The sequence below is a fragment of the Alosa alosa genome, chromosome 15 (genome assembly GCF_017589495.1).
Source record: "Alosa alosa isolate M-15738 ecotype Scorff River chromosome 15, AALO_Geno_1.1, whole genome shotgun sequence".
In the NCBI taxonomy this organism is placed as follows: domain Eukaryota; kingdom Metazoa; phylum Chordata; class Actinopteri; order Clupeiformes; family Clupeidae; genus Alosa; species Alosa alosa.
The window spans coordinates 2600606-2617755 of NC_063203.1; the positions used below are offsets into that span (position 1 = coordinate 2600606).

At 42.9% G+C, this 17150-nt stretch overlaps 1 protein-coding gene across 2 annotated transcripts; it reads left to right on the forward strand.

The window, feature by feature from the left end:
* The first annotated feature begins 514 nt into the window (after positions 1 to 514).
* ech1 (enoyl CoA hydratase 1, peroxisomal) lies at positions 515 to 17070 on the forward strand. 2 transcript variants are annotated; one of them, XM_048264245.1, is made up of 10 exons: positions 515 to 739; positions 1408 to 1609; positions 2323 to 2411; positions 4410 to 4534; positions 5143 to 5191; positions 5424 to 5488; positions 7446 to 7516; positions 7620 to 7691; positions 16294 to 16444; positions 16606 to 17070. In XM_048264245.1, exons 2-10 carry the CDS (start codon positions 1428 to 1430, stop codon positions 16708 to 16710), a joined length of 909 nt encoding a protein of 302 aa, XP_048120202.1. In that variant the 5' UTR covers positions 515 to 739; positions 1408 to 1427; the 3' UTR covers positions 16711 to 17070. The 2 variants fall into 2 exon arrangements, with proteins under 2 accessions (XP_048120202.1, XP_048120201.1); XM_048264244.1 differs by having other exon boundaries at positions 1444 to 1609.
* The last annotated feature ends 80 nt before the right edge of the window (positions 17071 to 17150 follow it).

Here is a 17150-nt window from a genome sequence, read left to right on the forward strand (position 1 = left end):
ACGACCCAACCTGTAAGAAATCGAAGGGCGTAAGTACTTTCGTTCATTCAACTTTTGACCTATAATCCATATTGATCTTGCAGAAACCACAATCCAATCTTCGATTTTTCAAGGACAACCAGGTTAAAGAGACACATTTAGCCGTCTAGCTCCATAGTCCCCCATTGTTTTTGCACTTATTCGTGATCGCCCCTAGCGGAACTGCAGCAGATTGCAGGTATAATGGAGTTAATAGGGAGTGATCCGGCTCTCCGTAAACGGGCTCTGAACTAGTGATGGGCAAATGAAGCTTTGGTGAACCACTGAACCACAGCAGTGTGAACCTAGCGACACTAGGTGAAAAGCAAAAAGATGGCCGCCACACTGTCATTTTTCAACATAAAAGTCCTAGCAAAAAAAAATTTTTTTGGTTACATATACTGGTTTGGGTAAGGACTTTTATGTTGAAAAATCTACATGTGGCAGCCATATTGGATTTTTTCATTAGTGTCGCTAGCTTCACACTGCTGTGGTTTAGTGGTTCACCAAAGCTTCATTTGCCCATCACTACTCTGAACATATCCAACGTATTTTCCAGCCAGTAATCCATCTTGCGCGTAGCGCTCTAGAATCTTTGGTCACGCCCCCGAGGCGAAATTTCGCTGGCCGAAAATCGCGAGGTGTTTCGTTGTGTGGAAACCCACCGTTACTCAATACTCCTACAGAGCAATGACTTTCATCAGATCTACCTTTAAGAAAAGTAAGTGTCATAAAAGAATCAGTGGGTGTACTTGTAAGTGATTGTCAAACTTTAGCGTAATGTATACAATTACGCCTGGCAGTCTCTTTCTCAATTGGGAACATCTGAAAACAAAAATGTCCGTGGCTGGTGCATAAGGTTCTAGCCAACGTTACTATTAGCTTTCAAATGTAATACCGGATAAATTCCCCTTGCTTAGCCTAAGTTACAGTTGAGTTGATTGCAAGAACAAGCTACAACGCAAGAGGGATAGCAGCACGGGATACGATCTATCTTTTACTGTCTATGGATATGACCTTTCCCCCACTTCTCGACATACGCTATAGTAAAATCACACCCAGTGCACACCTCCGATGTGAAACAAACAAACCAAGGAAAAACTTTTGTTTTCAGAAGGTTCCCATCTGAGAAATGGAGACCCGCAAGGCGTTAGGCGGACTGTTCCGTAACGTTAGCTGCTAATGTTTACACTACAGTCCAGCTTTTTTATTATTTGACACTTGTCCTGTCCCTGCCCAAAACAAGTCGGGGTTTTCAAGAGGACTGGCAAATAAACTATTATTGTCTGATCAACAACTATATGTATGCCAGGCCAGGTTGGAGGTGGCGTTATGTTTTGTATGCCTACTTGTTATGTCTAGTGAGAGATCCGGTCTATCTTTTGTCAGGTTAGTTTCGCAATTTTTCTATGGTCTGTTGTTTAGACCGATCTTTGTGGCTACCTGCATTGAACTACATAAGAGCCATGTCGTCGGAGGGTCCCACCTCCGCTTTCTCCACGCTGTCAATCAGTCGCCCATCCAACGCCATCACCCATGTGGAGCTGAACCGCCCGGAGAAAAGAAATGCCATGAACAGGGCGTTTTGGAGGTATTCTTTTACATTTTGTTAAGAATTCTCGTCTGACACTGTAGTTTTGTGGCAACACTAGGACTATGTCTAGCGTTCTCATCTGACACTAGTTTTATGGTAATACTAACTGGTGTTGGACAGGATTGGGACAAAGAAGAGTTGGCTGATTTGATCTCTGCCCTCACTACAATTGATGACAGCATGCCCCATTCTTCCCATGTACCCTCTCATGCAAATCAAACAGCTTACAGCAATTAAGTGGATGATACAGGTGTGAGATCTAAATGAGGGACTTTTAAAAACATTTGTTCATTATTGTCATGTCAAATAGGCAAGGGAATTCTTTAGTGTTTGATTAGATCAACCCTTCACCTGCCAATCAGGCCATGCTCAAAGGTTTAGGAACCTGTGGCAGCATGCATTTTAAACCAAATCTGCAGTTGTACAACCTCGACCTTGGGAAATCTTTTGCGGATCTGCAGTAGCTCTCCGTAGTTTGCCCATATCCAGCCAATTCAACCAAAACATCTGGACCTAAAACTGAAATCTGCAATAAAACACCATGACGATTTCTGGTGCCAATCAGTTTCTCAATCTTCCAACACCAAGCCCTGTGAAATATTTCTGTTCAAATCTCATGCCCTTGATATTATCTTTTTAAAGGCCTGAAAAAAGCATTACTGGCATTTTTAATACTACTGCCTTTAATCCTCCTCTCCTTTGTCTTTCAGTGAAATGGTAGACTGCTTTACCGAGATTGCTGGCGATTCAGAATGCCGAGTTGTGATCTTCTCAGGCGCTGGAAAAATCTTCACTGCTGGTAATCAGTGTACCACTTTGTTTTGTATCACTGAGATGGATAGTCATTGAATACATTCCAGTGTTGCATCAAGTTCTTTTCTAATATAATGTGGAAACAGCCTTATGTGAACTCAGGATTCGCTTTGTATTGCCTCACGCCCATGAGCTTAGAGGAATAGAAGACCAACTTTTTATGCAAGTGATATAGGGCACAGCTGTTTATCTCCAACATGAGAGCATTTCACTAGGGTTATCAGCAGGCATCTTTCTTCATCAGTGTCTCATTGAATAAGGTCCACACCACCTCCAGAGGGCTCATCTGGTTCCCTAGACCCAACCTCCTCCACACTCGTGATGGGTTCCCTAGACCCAACCCCCTCCACACTAATGATGGGTTCCCTAGACCCAACCCCCTCCACACTCATGATGGGTTCCCTAGACCCAACCCCTATGGCTGTTTATGATCCGATCAGCAGCATAACCAGACAAACTGCAAGCCCTTGATGCAGGCACCCACAAATACCAACAAATTCTTCAGTCATTACTCTTTTTTGCTGTGGCCGTTACTGATGTAAATAACCTATAATCCAAAGCAGTAAGGTCTGACACCTCCAGAGAAGGTATAGTGTGTACAGGAAGAAAACTAAGGCCCTACCAGAGCTGAAGTGCACCAGAAAGAGGTCCGTGTTCTCTTTCAAATGAACTTGTAATGTGAATGCAAAATGAACCAAGTTCCTTTGGTTTGGTCCACTTTCTGGTTGGGTTCTTTTAAAAAGGACGATATGTGGAAACACTTCAAGGGTTTTTTCACACTTGGTCCCTTTCAGCCATTTAAAGAACTCAGATCGATGACTCAGCATTTTTTGTGCATATATCAACATGCCAACTGAACTAAGACCCCTCTAACGTCAACCGAACTGAGACCACCTGTGGAGGAAGTCTCGGCATGGTTCGCTTTGAAGTCCGCAGCACGGTTCGCATTATCTGTGCATTGTCAACACACATCACCCTGGGTTCTCATTCAGGTTTTCCATTGTAGGCTAAGCCTATTTTGTCCTACTTGACTTGTCATTGCCAAAAGAAAAGGCATGTTGTTTAATATATTAAAAAATATCATTAGGCTCATGGTAGGGCTACAGACATTTGTAATTTAGCTACTTTTGATTACATTGCTCACCATTTTTCATGATCTGCAAGGCTATTATCGCTCGGTCAAACTCTTCTTGCGTGTTCAAATGAGAGACTGTGCAGCGCAGTTAATGTTAACAGGCTGCTGTTCACTTGTTGTTTTGGACGTGAGCTTAAGTTGGCATAGCAACAGTAACCAGGTGGGGTGGGCCTACCACTGAATAAGAAAGTGTGATTGGCTGGCGTGTTCTTTGCCAACTTCAGATCAGAATTCATTCTGAAAATATAATGATAATATATGTATGTATGTATTTATGAAACAGAATCACCACACCAATTATGGGTTATTATTATAGTGTGTGTGTTTGTGTTATTATAGTGTGCATGAGTTTTTCCTACCTGCATGACTGCCAGGTGCTTTTCAATCATTGATGCATGTCAGTTGCATCTTGCATTGTGGAATGTCAAACAAACGTGTAAATCTTATCTCACTAAAAAAATCCCAAGGTACCTAGACTGGTCTAGATAAGTTGATAAGTTCAACACCTCAATCCACTCCATTTTAATAGTATGATGAGCTATAAGAAAAGGTAGTGTTTGCATATACTTGTAATATCCTCAGGGAAATGTGGTGTGTTGTGGTAATCCGCTTCTGTGATCCTAGCCCTACAGAGTCACCTGCATGTTGAACCATCAGAGACATTGTTATAATGTATGAAATGGTCCTCTTAGTAAGAAACAGTGAACTGTTTGGAAGGAAATTAAAATCTTTGGAGTTAAAAGTCCAGGATAAGAGAGTGAATGAATAAGACTGGCATCAGTTTTACAACACCAGTTAGCATACTTTAGCCTTCTGTCCTATATGTTGACCTCTGTCCTTGTCTTGAAGGCATTGACTTAATGGACATGGCCAGTGATGTTCTGCAGCCTGAAGGTGATGACACTGCCAGGACCTCGTGGAACCTGCGACGCATCATTACCAAGTATCAGGAGACTTTCTCAGTGATTGAAAAGGTTTCAACTTTTCTGATTTTGTGTGATTGTTTTTTTGATTATTTAAGAAATTTTTTTTTTGCCCTTGGGCCTTGTGGTAAAAATTAAGTATTAATCCACAAAGAGGCAAAAAGTAATGCACAAGCAAGTCTACCGTACGACACAGGTAGAAAGCTTTATTCACAACGCCGGAGACAGGTTACAAACACACACAAGCATCTTAGGCGAGCATGAGATCAACAAGTCTGTCGTAAACAAAGTCTTGCCATTATTTATAGGACTAAAACAGGCTATTCTTGAAGGATGACATAAAATGAAAGAAAAAGAGCTGTTATGATAAGGAAAAGCTGTTATTGCCCCAGACTCCCTAAGGGCGGTTGATCTCAGAGGCCATGGACAAGAGAAACCCAAAATAATTGCGATCATCCTTGTAATGTCTACCTTTCTTTAAAGTGTAGCCAGTTGGACAACAACAACCTCAGCAGACATTTAACAGCTGAAGTGTAATTACTGGTCCACACCCTCTCCTCCACTTCCTAAGTGTTGAGTGTTGTGAGCGGTATTGCCACTGTTCATTTTCAGTTCATTTTCTGAACAACATGACTCCTCCTCTTTCCCCTTGCCTGCAGTGTCCAAAGCCAGTAGTAGCTGCAGTCCATGGAGCTTGTGTTGGAGGAGGTAGGACAAAGTGAAATCATTCTCTGTGGGTGTGTGAATATCATGTGCTTAAGTGTGTTTGTGTAAGTCAGAAAAACACAATGTCAGGACAACAACAAAAACAACAGCAATGAAGATGACAATAATAATAATAATAATAACATTAACTGTTGTCTTATATTTCACTGTGTTAGTCTTCTATAGTACACTTTTCGTCATCTGTATCTGGTTGTGTGCATTTGTGCTTTATCAGGTGTGGACCTGATCACCGCCTGTGACATTCGCCTTTGTACCCAGGATGCTTGGTTTCAGATTAAGGTAGGCCTTAAGTTAGCGCATGCCTGATGACTAGGAAAAGTCATCATCAATGGAGCTCAGAAATTAAACGAACAAAGTGGAAAAAAAAACTGAATTTGTTTTCATCTGGGATGCTGGTAGCCTCGTGAGACCATCCTGATCTCGCGAGCTTCAGATTTTCACTCGCAGATCAGTCTGGCATCTCTCCGATAGAGAAAATTTGGAGCAGTTCACCAAATGAACGTCCAATCAGCTTTGAGGCGGGTTTAGGTGTGACGCAACGAGAAGCTACTGTTCAATCTAAACAACATGGCGACTTCCACGGATGAGATGAGCATAGCTATCGCTGAAGTTTTATCCGAATATTTGAGTATTCCTGGGGAAGCTAGGAGTCTCTGCAATGTAGCTGGGAGGAATGAAGGACACAGACATCCTCCACGGCCAATTCAAGTTAGTGTTTGGTAGCACTGAATCGTAGTTACTTAAAGGAAAATTCCGGTTTTTAGCACTTTAAGGCCCTTTTCTGGTTTGTTTTGGATGAACTAGAGTGGTGGACACCGAAATTTTGACGATTGGTCCTGTCTCGACTTTTCTGATGTTTTGAATCGCCTTTGACTGCTCAGGGTGGCTGCCAACAGGCATACTGTAGTAGGCTACTCAAACATGTCCTAAAACAACCCTTAATGTTCGTTTTCAAAACTGTGCAACTCACCGAGTGGTTAGTGGAGTTCGTTGATGTTCCAAAACAAGTAGCGTAGTGAAATACAGTTTCTGTCGTGTTTTATTTGGCATTTTGTAAAATCCCATTGATTTCTGTTGGAAGACTCATTGCACGTTGATATTACTGTGCCACCGTCTATGCTTCAGGTTCAAATATTGAGGGGAAGTTTATACACGGTTGTGAGGTGTCTGAATAAATAGTTCCACAATAGGCCTAGTTCCATACATTGCGCCGATATATTTGCTTTTAATAGTCAACGAACTCCACTAACCACTCGGTGAGTTGCACAGTTTTGAAAACGAACGTTAAGGGTTGTTTTAGGACATGTTTGAGTAGCCTACTACAGTATGCCTGTTGGCAGGCACCCTGAGCAGTCAAAGGCGATTCAAAACGTCAGAAAAGTCGAGACAGGACCAATCGTCAAAATGTTGGTGTCCACCCTCAAGTTCATCCAAAACAAACCAGAAAAGGGCCTTAAAGTGCTAAAAAATGGAATTTTCCTTCAACGAGAAGGAATATGCTTTCTTCAGACGTGTAGCCTACCATGAAAACTTGGTGGGGATTGTCGTTGATGAGGTTCATGTCACATACGTTTAAAAACGTTAACGTTAGCTACTTACCTAACTTGTATGTTAAAAGATGCCATTAGAAGAACGCTTCGTTTATCTGATTGGTTGATTTGGACCGTCTATCACCAACATAGGTGGTGATACAGATGGTTTATCCAATCAGCTAACCAGTATTTTCGCCCCTTCCCAAACGTTCTCCAACCGAAAGTTCCCAGATGGATATGCGGAGCAAATGTGAAGCTATCCATCTGGCAGAGTCAGGTTAGGATGCTGGTGCCCTAGTGTAATTCTCTAACAATTTAATAATTTACAGACCTGACCTTTTAAGAATATCCTGAAGTTGTTTCGCCTTAAACTAGCACACAGTTAAGAAAGCCTTAAACTAACTGGCAAACAATGCGCACAGTTGGCTATACAGTACATTCCATCTTTGTTTACGTGCACTATAAGAAGGCCTTATTTCTGTGTGGTTTCAAGATTGGTGTCAAGCCTAAGCTTACCAAAGATACTGTAGAAGTTGATTTTATTGTATGGTTTATTGTCAGTTCCCTCCTAAGTCTGCTCCAACCCGAGCATTAATTCCAATTCCAAGAAGGGGTGATGTCTGTCTTACATTCTTGAACCTGTAGGTTGACATTGCTAGATGTCTGAGTAGTAACGTATATTTACTTTTGCCCTCCCACAACAGGAAGTTGACATTGGTTTGGCGGCTGATGTGGGCACACTGCAGAGGCTTCCCAAGGTCATAGGTAGCGGTAGGTGAGCAGAGTCCATTTTTAATTGCCCCAGCACTACGCACGACACGTATTCAATATTTACATGAGCTAATGTGCTAATGCTAATGTTTTCTTATTCTCTTTAGTCTGGTAAATGAGTTAGCACTGACTGCACGCAAGATGTACTCTGATGAGGCCAAGAGCTGTGGACTTGTCAGGTGAGATGCATGGTTATTGCAACCGAGATATTTCGAATGAATGACATTGCTTAACCAACAGCAAACAGAACAGAACACCAGTGAAAATAAGCAAACACAAACACACACAAATAAAAAAAAACAAAACTACATGTACAGTTTATGTTTATGGATCTTAGCAGACCTTTAGCGACTTAAAATGACATCAATAAACATTACAGTAACATTAAAATCTGCCAACCACTCGTAAAGTGGGTTAAGACTGGACAAGGGATAACTATTAAAAATGTAAATACTGTATGTCATCATTGCCCTTGGACATTTTCAGCCAGTTGGAAATTGGACTAATTGAACATATTTTTTTTTCCCTTTTTAAATGTATTTTCTTTTTTTTTACTTTTTATTTGTTTATTTGTTTTGTTGTCTTTCTTGGTGTCACGGGTACGCTGGCGACTACGCCGCTCTGTCTGGCATTTTTGTCCTGTGTTTGTTATTTTTTTTAATTTATTTGTCATCTTGGTGTCACGGGTACGCTGGCGACTACGCCGCTCCATCTGGCATTTTTATTTTTTAAGGGACCTTGGGTGTCTTGAAAGGAGCTTTATAAATAAAATGTATTATCATTTATGTCTTGTGAATTATACAAAAAATAGCAATTTATTAGAGCCCAGAAATGTATTTAAATTATCTTACTCTTGGGGAGGGACCCATAATTCTACATACAGTCAGTGTAGGAGCCAATTTCAATTTTAAACCCTATTGAACTGAAAGACTCTTAGATTGCTTGAGATTCATTAGCTTCTGTATGGAGCTTTTATTTTGACATGGTCCTAGGTCACCTGGTCACCTGTTCACTTCAAGATGGCGTCTTCCATGTGGTTTAGTCAGTCTTAGTTAGACAATGGAAGATGCTTGACACAAATAGTTTTTTACAGCTTGAAGCTTGAATCTGGATAGTTTGAATCTTGACCATTATTGAAGCTTTAGAGTTGAACATTTAATTTAAACACCTTTTGGAATACCCTTTGGAATACCCCCTGGAATACCCCCTTCCCTTTGGATTATTGAACTGCTGTATCTACATCACTGCGTACCATCTGCTTGCCTGCCTGCTGTACCTCCCTCCCTGCCTTTCTGCCCTTCCTGCCCTCCTGCCTGCATGTCTGCCTGCCTAACATCTTGCTTGCCTGCCGGACTGCTTGCATGATCTCTCCCTGCCATTGAACACAGGTATGAGCAACTGCCGTACACAGTGTTAAGTAAGCGTGTAATACTCTAAACAGCATCTAAACTGGACTTTGAACATTTTTTGACCAAACATTAATAAAAAACTATATTTGGAGTGCTTACAACTGGATTGGACTTGGAATTATTTGAACTGGAATTGTTTGTTTGGAGTTTGGATTTCAATTGTCACTGTATGGACTGTGCTTCACCTCTGCTGCAACTCCCTTTATCTCTCTGCATTTGGATGTGTTGAAATTGCTATTATTGGAACTGTGTGCTTTACCTGTGTTGCAACTTGCTGCTCTGGATTGTTGAATTTTGACGCCATATTTGAACTCCTTGTGGCCGTGTATTGTGTTTTGCTGTGTGCTTATGCCTTATGTCTCAATCAATGTCGGTTGTGGTAGTGCCTGATTCTCAGACTGAGGCTACGGACATAGCCATCACCATGGAAAAGAAATTAAGCCAGTTCATTGCAACCCGAAAGGGAAAATTGGGTGTTTGTACCCGCAAACAAAACAAATTAAAAGAACTTATGGCCAAAGGCAATGATGCTGATGTGGAAAAAGGTGTTCAAGATTTGCTACATGCTTTGGATGAATTTGAGAAAGCTCATGTGTCTGTGCAGCAGCTGATAATTGATGAGGAAAAGGAAAATGACCATGCTAACTGGTATGAGCCCAAAAAGAGCACCTTCATGTCATTTTTAAAGGATGTTGAAACATGGAAAAGCAACTCCGCTGAACCCCAGCCAATTGTTACACCCTTGGACAGCATTTCAAATGTGTCAAGGAAATCAAAGAGATCTGGACACTCTTCAAAATCTGGTGCTTCTTCAATATCATCAGCACGCATGAAAGCTGAAGCTGAAAAAGCAGCTATTATGGAACGCGGCTGCTGGACTTGAAAAGAAACACGCTCTGGAAGTGAAAAGGTGCAACTGCAAAATGCAATAGAACAAAATGCTCTACAAACTGACTTAGCTGCTGCAAATGCCAAGGTCCAAGTTCTTGAGAGTTTTGAGAAGCAACTTGAGAGTGCTTTCCTTCGGTCTGTATATCCGGCAAAGCAACCCGAAGATGGCATGAATTCTTATCTGAAGGCACAAGGCAAACAACTAAAGGAAACTTTCTTGGATACAGAGCCATCAATTGAATATGCAAACATACACGGATTCCAAAACTCCACTTCAGCTTCTTACGGCTAAACAAAAACAGTTTGACTTTTATCCGTCAATGGCAGAAGAAGCCTCACATCAACCAGCCACAACTGCCGCTACCTTTGTTCCAACGGCAACAGCTACGTCATCTACCCCATCACCACAAACAATATTCACAAATGCAAATAGTGGCTTGAATGATATTGCAAAACTTATTGTTCAACAGCAAAGGTTGTCTTTACTTCCCAGCAGGGACATCCATGTTTTTGATGGAGAGCCTTTGAATTTTAGGCCCTTCATGCAAGCATTTATGCATGGAATTGAAAATAAGACCATCAGTAACCAGGACCGCTTGTATTACTTGGAGCAATACACCTCTGGCCAACCAAGAGATTTGGTCAGGAGTTGTCTACACATGGATGCTCATGAGGGATATGAAGAGGCAAAAAGACTGTTGGATTATCACTTTGGTGATGAAATAAAACTCACTAGTGCATACATGGAAAAGGCCTTAAACTGGAGCACCATTAAACCTGAGGATGGAAAGGCATTATCAAGTTTTGCACTGTTTCTACGAGGATGTTGCAATCTGTCACAGAACCTGACTGGCATGGAGGAGCTCTTACCCTCTAACCTACGGCTTCTTGTTTCAAAGCTCCCCCACAAGTTAAAGGAAAAATGGAGGTCTGTAGCCTTTGATATCCTAGAACATAGGAAAAGAAGAGCCACTTTCTTTGATCTGGTTAACTTCATTGAGAAGCAGGCCAGAATCATGCAAGATCCTCTTTTTGGTGATCTACATCAACCAGTCCCCACCAAGAAGGTGTATCAAAGCAAGTCTGTTCCAGATTCCAAATTGTCTTTTAAAATGAATACCAAAGGCAGTAGCTTTGCAACCACTGTAGCAGACGCACCAGTTAGAACTGAAATTCTCACACAGGAGAAATTAAAGGTGCAAAGTAATGACATCTGTCACTTCAAATGTGTGTCCCATTTGCAATGGTATACATGTCATTGATTCTTGTGCAGAGTTGCTATCCAAGTCTCATAATGACCGTGTAGGATTGCTGAAGGCAAAGGGTATTTGCTTTGGCTGTTTGGTTAAGGGCCATATGAGTAGAGACTGTAAGAGACGAATCACCTGTGCAGTGTGTTCCAAGAAACATCCGAGCATCCTGCACATTCAGAAGTCTGATGGTGAATTCATGAAGATGGAAAGGAGTGCCAGTGGATCTCAGAAGGCCGTGAGCAGTGGACTAGTCTCGCTGGAAAAGAAAGGCCTTGGATCAAGTGATGATCACTGCACGCTGGCAGTTGTACCTGTTCAAGTGAAACTAAGTAACTCGGACCACATTGTCCAAACTTATGCATTTCTTGATCCAGGTAGTTCTGCCTCATTTTGTACTGAAAATCTCAGAAGACAGTTGAATGCAAAGGGTAAACAGCACAGGATACTTCTGCGTACTATGGGCCAGGAAAAACCCATTGATAACCTGGTCATCAAAGGTTTAGAAGTAAGCAGTCTGGAAGGGAAAGACTTCTATGAGTTGCCTGATGTTTACACCCAAGAAGAAATCCCAGTCAGCAAAGATCATATCCCAAGACAAAAGGATGTGGAGAAATGGCCACATTTGAAAGATGTGTACTTACCGAGTATCAATGCAGACATTGACCTACTGATTGGAATGAATGTGCCCAAGCTTATGGAACCGTGGAGGATAATAAATAGCACAGGCAATGGGCCTTTTGCAATTAGAACCTTGCTCGGCTGGGTAGTGAATGGTCTCCTCCATGGTGAGCACACTTGTCTCAATACGCAAGGAAAGCCATATGTTTATGCCAACCGGATTTCTATTGAAGATGTGAATGAACTCCTGATCCGGCAATTCAACCATGACTTCCCTGAGAACAGCTACGAGAAGGTAGAGATGTCTCGAGGACCTGCGGTTTCTGCAGGTAATGGACACATCTGCAAAGCATAAGGATGGACACTATCAGTTGCCACTGCCATTCAAAAGAGATCCTGACATGCCCAACAACCGGCAGATGGCGGAGCAAAGAGCAGTATCTCTAAAGAGGAAGCTGAGCAAGGACAAAACCTTTCAGGATGAGTACAGACTGTTCATGGATACCATTCTGCAGTGTAGGCATGCTGAGCTTGTACCTAAGGATGAGCTTGAATTAAAAAATGGCAAGGGTTGGTACATACCTCATCATGGGGTCCGTCATCCTAAAAAAGGAACTTTGCGGGTAGTCTTTGACTGTTCTGCATCGTATCAAGGAACATCTCTCAACAATGAGCTTATACAGGGCCCAAACCTGACAGACTCTTTGATTGGAGTCCTGTTGCACTTTCGCCATGAGAATGTAGTTCTGTTGTCTGATGTCGAGAAGATGTATCACCAGGTCAAGATCCCACCAGAGAACGTTGACTTCCTTCGCTTCTTGTGGTGGAAGGATGGAGATGTCACTCAACCCCTCATGGAGTATAGGATGATAGTTCATCTATTTGGAGCAACATCATCAGCTAGTTGTGCCAGCTACGCCCTAAGAAGGACCGCTGAAGACAACAAAGACAACTTCTCAGCTGAAGCAGTGAGCACTGTTTTGAACCACTTTTATGTGGATGATTTGCTAAAGTCAGTGAACACACAGGCCCACGCAGTTAGCTTGTACCAGGAACTGAAAGCTCTGTGTGCAACAGGAGGCTTCAACTTAACAAAGTGGTCCAGTAACAGCCGTGAAGTTTTGTCTTACATTCCTGAGGCTGAAAGAGCAAAGGAGATGAAGGATCTGGACCTAGACCTCGAAGACCTACCTGTGGAGCGAGCTCTTGGTGTGCAATGGTGTGCTGAAGAGGATGTCTTTAAGTTCCATGTTTCCCTCAAGGACCAACCATGCACCAGACGAGGAATTCTATCCATGGTTAGCTCGATAAATGATCCGCTTGGATTTCTTTCACCCTTGACCTTCCCGGCAAAGCAGATCTTACAGGAACTATGTAGGCTTAAACTCGGCTGGGATGAGGCGATTCCTGACACTTATGCCCAAACCTGGAAGCAGTGGCGGCAAGGCCTTAAGACTCTCACAGACTTCAATATCACCCGCTGTTTCAAGCCAAAGAACTTTGGAAATGTGGAATGTGCACAGATGCATCATTTTTGTGATGCAAGTGAAATTGGATATGGCACCGTGACCTATTTGAGGTTGACTAACAGCCGTGATCAAGTGCACATAGCCTTTGTTATGGGAAAATCAAGAGTGGCTCCTTTAAAACTAATGACCATCCCACGTCTTGAGCTGACTGCTGCGGTTTTGGCTGTTCGGATTGATCAGATGCTGTCCACTGAATTACAGCTGCAACTGGAACCACCTGTATTTTGGACAGACAGTACAACTGTTTTAAAGTACATAAGAAATGACAGCAGGCGGTTTCATACCTTTGTTGCGAACCGTGTCAATCTCATCAGGAATGCCTCTAATGTCTTTCAATGGAAACACATTTCTGGCAAAATGAATCCAGCAGATTATGCATCCCGTGGGCTGAATATTGCTCAATTTCTGAAGAATTACATCTGGATCAATGGACCCAAATTCTTGAGGGACTTGCCACAGTGTTGGCCCAATCCACCATCTGAGCTTGCAATCCCTCCAGATGACCCTGAGTTGAGGAGAGAAGTGGTTGAGGTACATGCCACTTTCACAAGTGACTGCAATGCCACCAGCACACTGCTCAACTACTTTTCAACATGGAGCAAACTCCTAAAATGCCGCTGCATGGATGCTCAAATTGAAGAGCTTACTGGTCCAGCACGCCCCCGAAAAGGAAAGGCACCATTAAAACACTAAAACCTAGTCGCATCGATGTTGTCCATTCAGGACATTGAAGATGCTGAAGAAGCCATTGTGAAGTTCTGCCAAAAGCAAGGATTTCCACGGGAAATAGAGAGCCTATGCAATGGGAAGAATTTAGACAAGAAAAGCTCCATCCTCAGGCTGGATCCGAGAAGTTGACAATGGCATCTTAAGAGTTGGTGGACGCCTTTAACAGGATGGCAATGCCAGAAGAGCAAAACATCCAGCCATCCTGCCCAAGCAACATCATGTGTCGGGCTTGTAATTCGCCATATCCACCATCAAATTGGGCACAGTGGAAGGAATCACATGTTGTCGACCCTACGGAAGAAGTACTGGATCCCCTGTGCCAACTCCCTGGCAAGAAAAATTATGTGTGTCCTGAATGTGTGAATGTGTGCCCTGCAGGCGGCAACATGCGTGTGCAGGTGAACAAAAGATGGCTGACCTGCCAATTGACCGTTTGACACCTGACCTTCCTCCTTTCTCACATGTCGGAGTGGATCACTTTGGACCGATTGAGGTGAGAAGAGGACGCAGCATGGCCAAGCGATATGGTGTGATATTCACTTGTCTCACCAGTAGGGCTGTTCATCTGGAAGTGGCACACTCTCTGGATACCGACTCCTGCGTGAATGCCTTCAGACGCTTCATTTCCAGACGAGGTCAAGTAAAGGAACTAATATCCGATAATGGAACTAACTTGATCGCAGCTGAAAAAGAATTAAGGGAAGCACTGAAGTCTTGGAATGTGGAACAAATCAAGCGCAGTCTCTTACAAAGAGGTGTGAAGTGGACGTTCAATCCTCCTGCTGGTGCCCACCACGGAGGCGTTTGGGAACGATTAATCCGAATGGTCAAAAGGATTTTGTTGTCTGTTACCAACCAACAACATTTGGACGACGAGGGTCTTGTCACAGTGATGTGCTTAAGTAGAATCCATCTTGAACAGTCGTCCTTTGACAACTCTTTCAGACGACCCTAATGACTTGGAGCCATTGACACCCAATCACTTACTTCAGTTGAAAGTCCAACCCGTACTACCACCAGGGTTATTTAGAAAGGAAGATCTTTACGTCAGGAGGCGCTGGCGACAAACTCAATACATTGCAGATCTTTTTTGGACACGCTGGATACGGGAGTATCTTCCACTCATGCAAGAAAGACAGAAGTGGTCTCGTGTCGAGCAGAATTTTAGTGTGGGAGACATTGTTGTGGTGGCTGATGCTACGGCACCACGAGGCTCATGGATGATGGCAAGAGTCATTGAAGCTATGAAGGATTCCAAGGGTCTGGTTCGTAGTGTACGACTCCAGACTAAAACAAACCAGCTCCAAAGACCCATCAACAAGATATGCCTCTTAGTCGAAGCTGCCAATCAAGACTGAGATGACTCTTGGAATGTGCACGTGCATCCTTCTGCATCGCATATACATTTACTGATAATTGCATTCACCTTCACTTAGAATTAGAATTGGAAGTAAAATTTAGAGTTCCTTTCTTTCCTTTTTTTTTTTTTTGTCATATAAATGATAATTAATTGGCTCCCTTTTTGGATATTTGTTATAGCATGCTCCACGCGGTTGCTATAAGGGGCCGGATATGTAGGAGCCAATTTCAATTTTAAACCCTATTGAACTGAAAGACTCTTAGATTGCTTGAGATTCATTAGCTTCTGTATGGAGCTTTTATTTTGACATGGTCCTAGGTCACCTGTTCACTTCAAGATGGCGTCTTCCATGTGGTTTAGTCAGTCTTAGTTAGACAATGGAAGATGCTGGACACAAATAGTTTTTTACAGCTTGAAGCTTGAATCTGGATAGTTTGAATCTTGACCATTATTGAAGCTTTAGAGTTGAACATTTTAATTTAAACACCTTTTGGAATACCCTTTGGAATACCCCCTGGAATACCCCCTTCCCTTTGGATTATTGAACTGCTGTATCTACATCACTGCGTACCATCTGCTTGCCTGCCTGCTGTACCTCCCTCCCTGCCTTTCTGCCCTTCCTGCCCTCCTGCCTGCATGTCTGCCTGCCTAACATCTTGCTTGCCTGCCGGACTGCTTGCATGATCTCTCCCTGCCATTGAACACAGGTATGAGCAACTGCCGTACACAGTGTTAAGTAAGCGTGTAATACTCTAAACAGCATCTAAACTGGACTTTGAACATTTTTTGACCAAACAGTCAGTTTCCCGTTTCAACTGTGAGAAATGGCTAAGCTTTTTTTTTTTTCTGTAGAGACAGGAAGATAGAACCTTAGCCTGGGTGAACCTAGACAAACCTGTTAGCCTTAGCCTGGGTTCACCCAGACAAGTAGAACTCGTCTCCCCGACACCTGAAAGAGTGAGTGTTCTGATTTGTGGCTCTGTTTGATGCAGCCGGGTGTTCCCAGATAAGGAGTCCATGATGGATGGGGCCCTGGAGCTGGCTGGGGAGATTGCGGCCCGCAGCCCTGTGGCTGTGCAGGGCACCAAGATGAACCTCATCTACTCGCGTGACCACTCTGTCGCTGAGGGCCTGGACTACATGGTAGGGCTCACTCCTGAACTGATCTGCATCTTTAATCTTTACATGGCTATACTTTTCACTCTGGTACTTTTACTGACTTTATTTCTCATACAATCTCTCTCTCTCTCTTTCTTTCTTTCTTTCTTTCTTTCTTTCTTTCTTTCTTTCTTTCTTTCTTTCAGGCCACATGGAATATGAGCATGCTGCAGACACAGGATGTCATGAAGTCTGCTCAGGCAGCCATGGAAAAGAAAACTCCCAAAGAGGTGGCTTTCTCAAAACTCTAAGGGCCTTTGAAGGACCCGTATACCTGATGAAAAGGTGCACAGATTGAAGTGTATGCTCATCAAAACACTGGACGGCATATAGGTTTCAGTGGAAATATTAAACTAAACCCATGGACTTGGTACAACTGCAGTATGCCTGACTTGCCTTAGCATGGGTGAGGAGCTAAGCAAATTTCACAGGGTTCACTTGTGCCTTGGGGACAGAACATTTCATCACTGTACAGCCAAAAGGAGCCACCAACTCCCTCTGAAGGATTACAACCTCAATGCCTCAAGCCCGGTATCCACACTCTTGTGCCAGATGCAGCTGTGAAATGTTTTGTTCAATAAAGTGTTGAGGGCTGTTCTGGTCTATGCCTAGTCCAGTGTGTGTTTGTATGCTTGTCTTCACATCCATATCCACAGGAGACGATTCTTGGTTCAGTATGGTGCGTGCCCAA

Coding starts and splice junctions, on each gene's coding strand:
- ech1 (XM_048264244.1), top strand. CDS start 709: ATGACTTTCATCAGATCTACCTTTAAGAAAA. Junction 2,412..4,409: donor TGGAAAAATCTTCACTGCTG/GTAATCAGTGTA, acceptor CTTGTCTTGAAG/GCATTGACTTAATGGACATG. Junction 7,692..16,293: donor AAGAGCTGTGGACTTGTCAG/GTGAGATGCATG, acceptor TGTTTGATGCAG/CCGGGTGTTCCCAGATAAGG.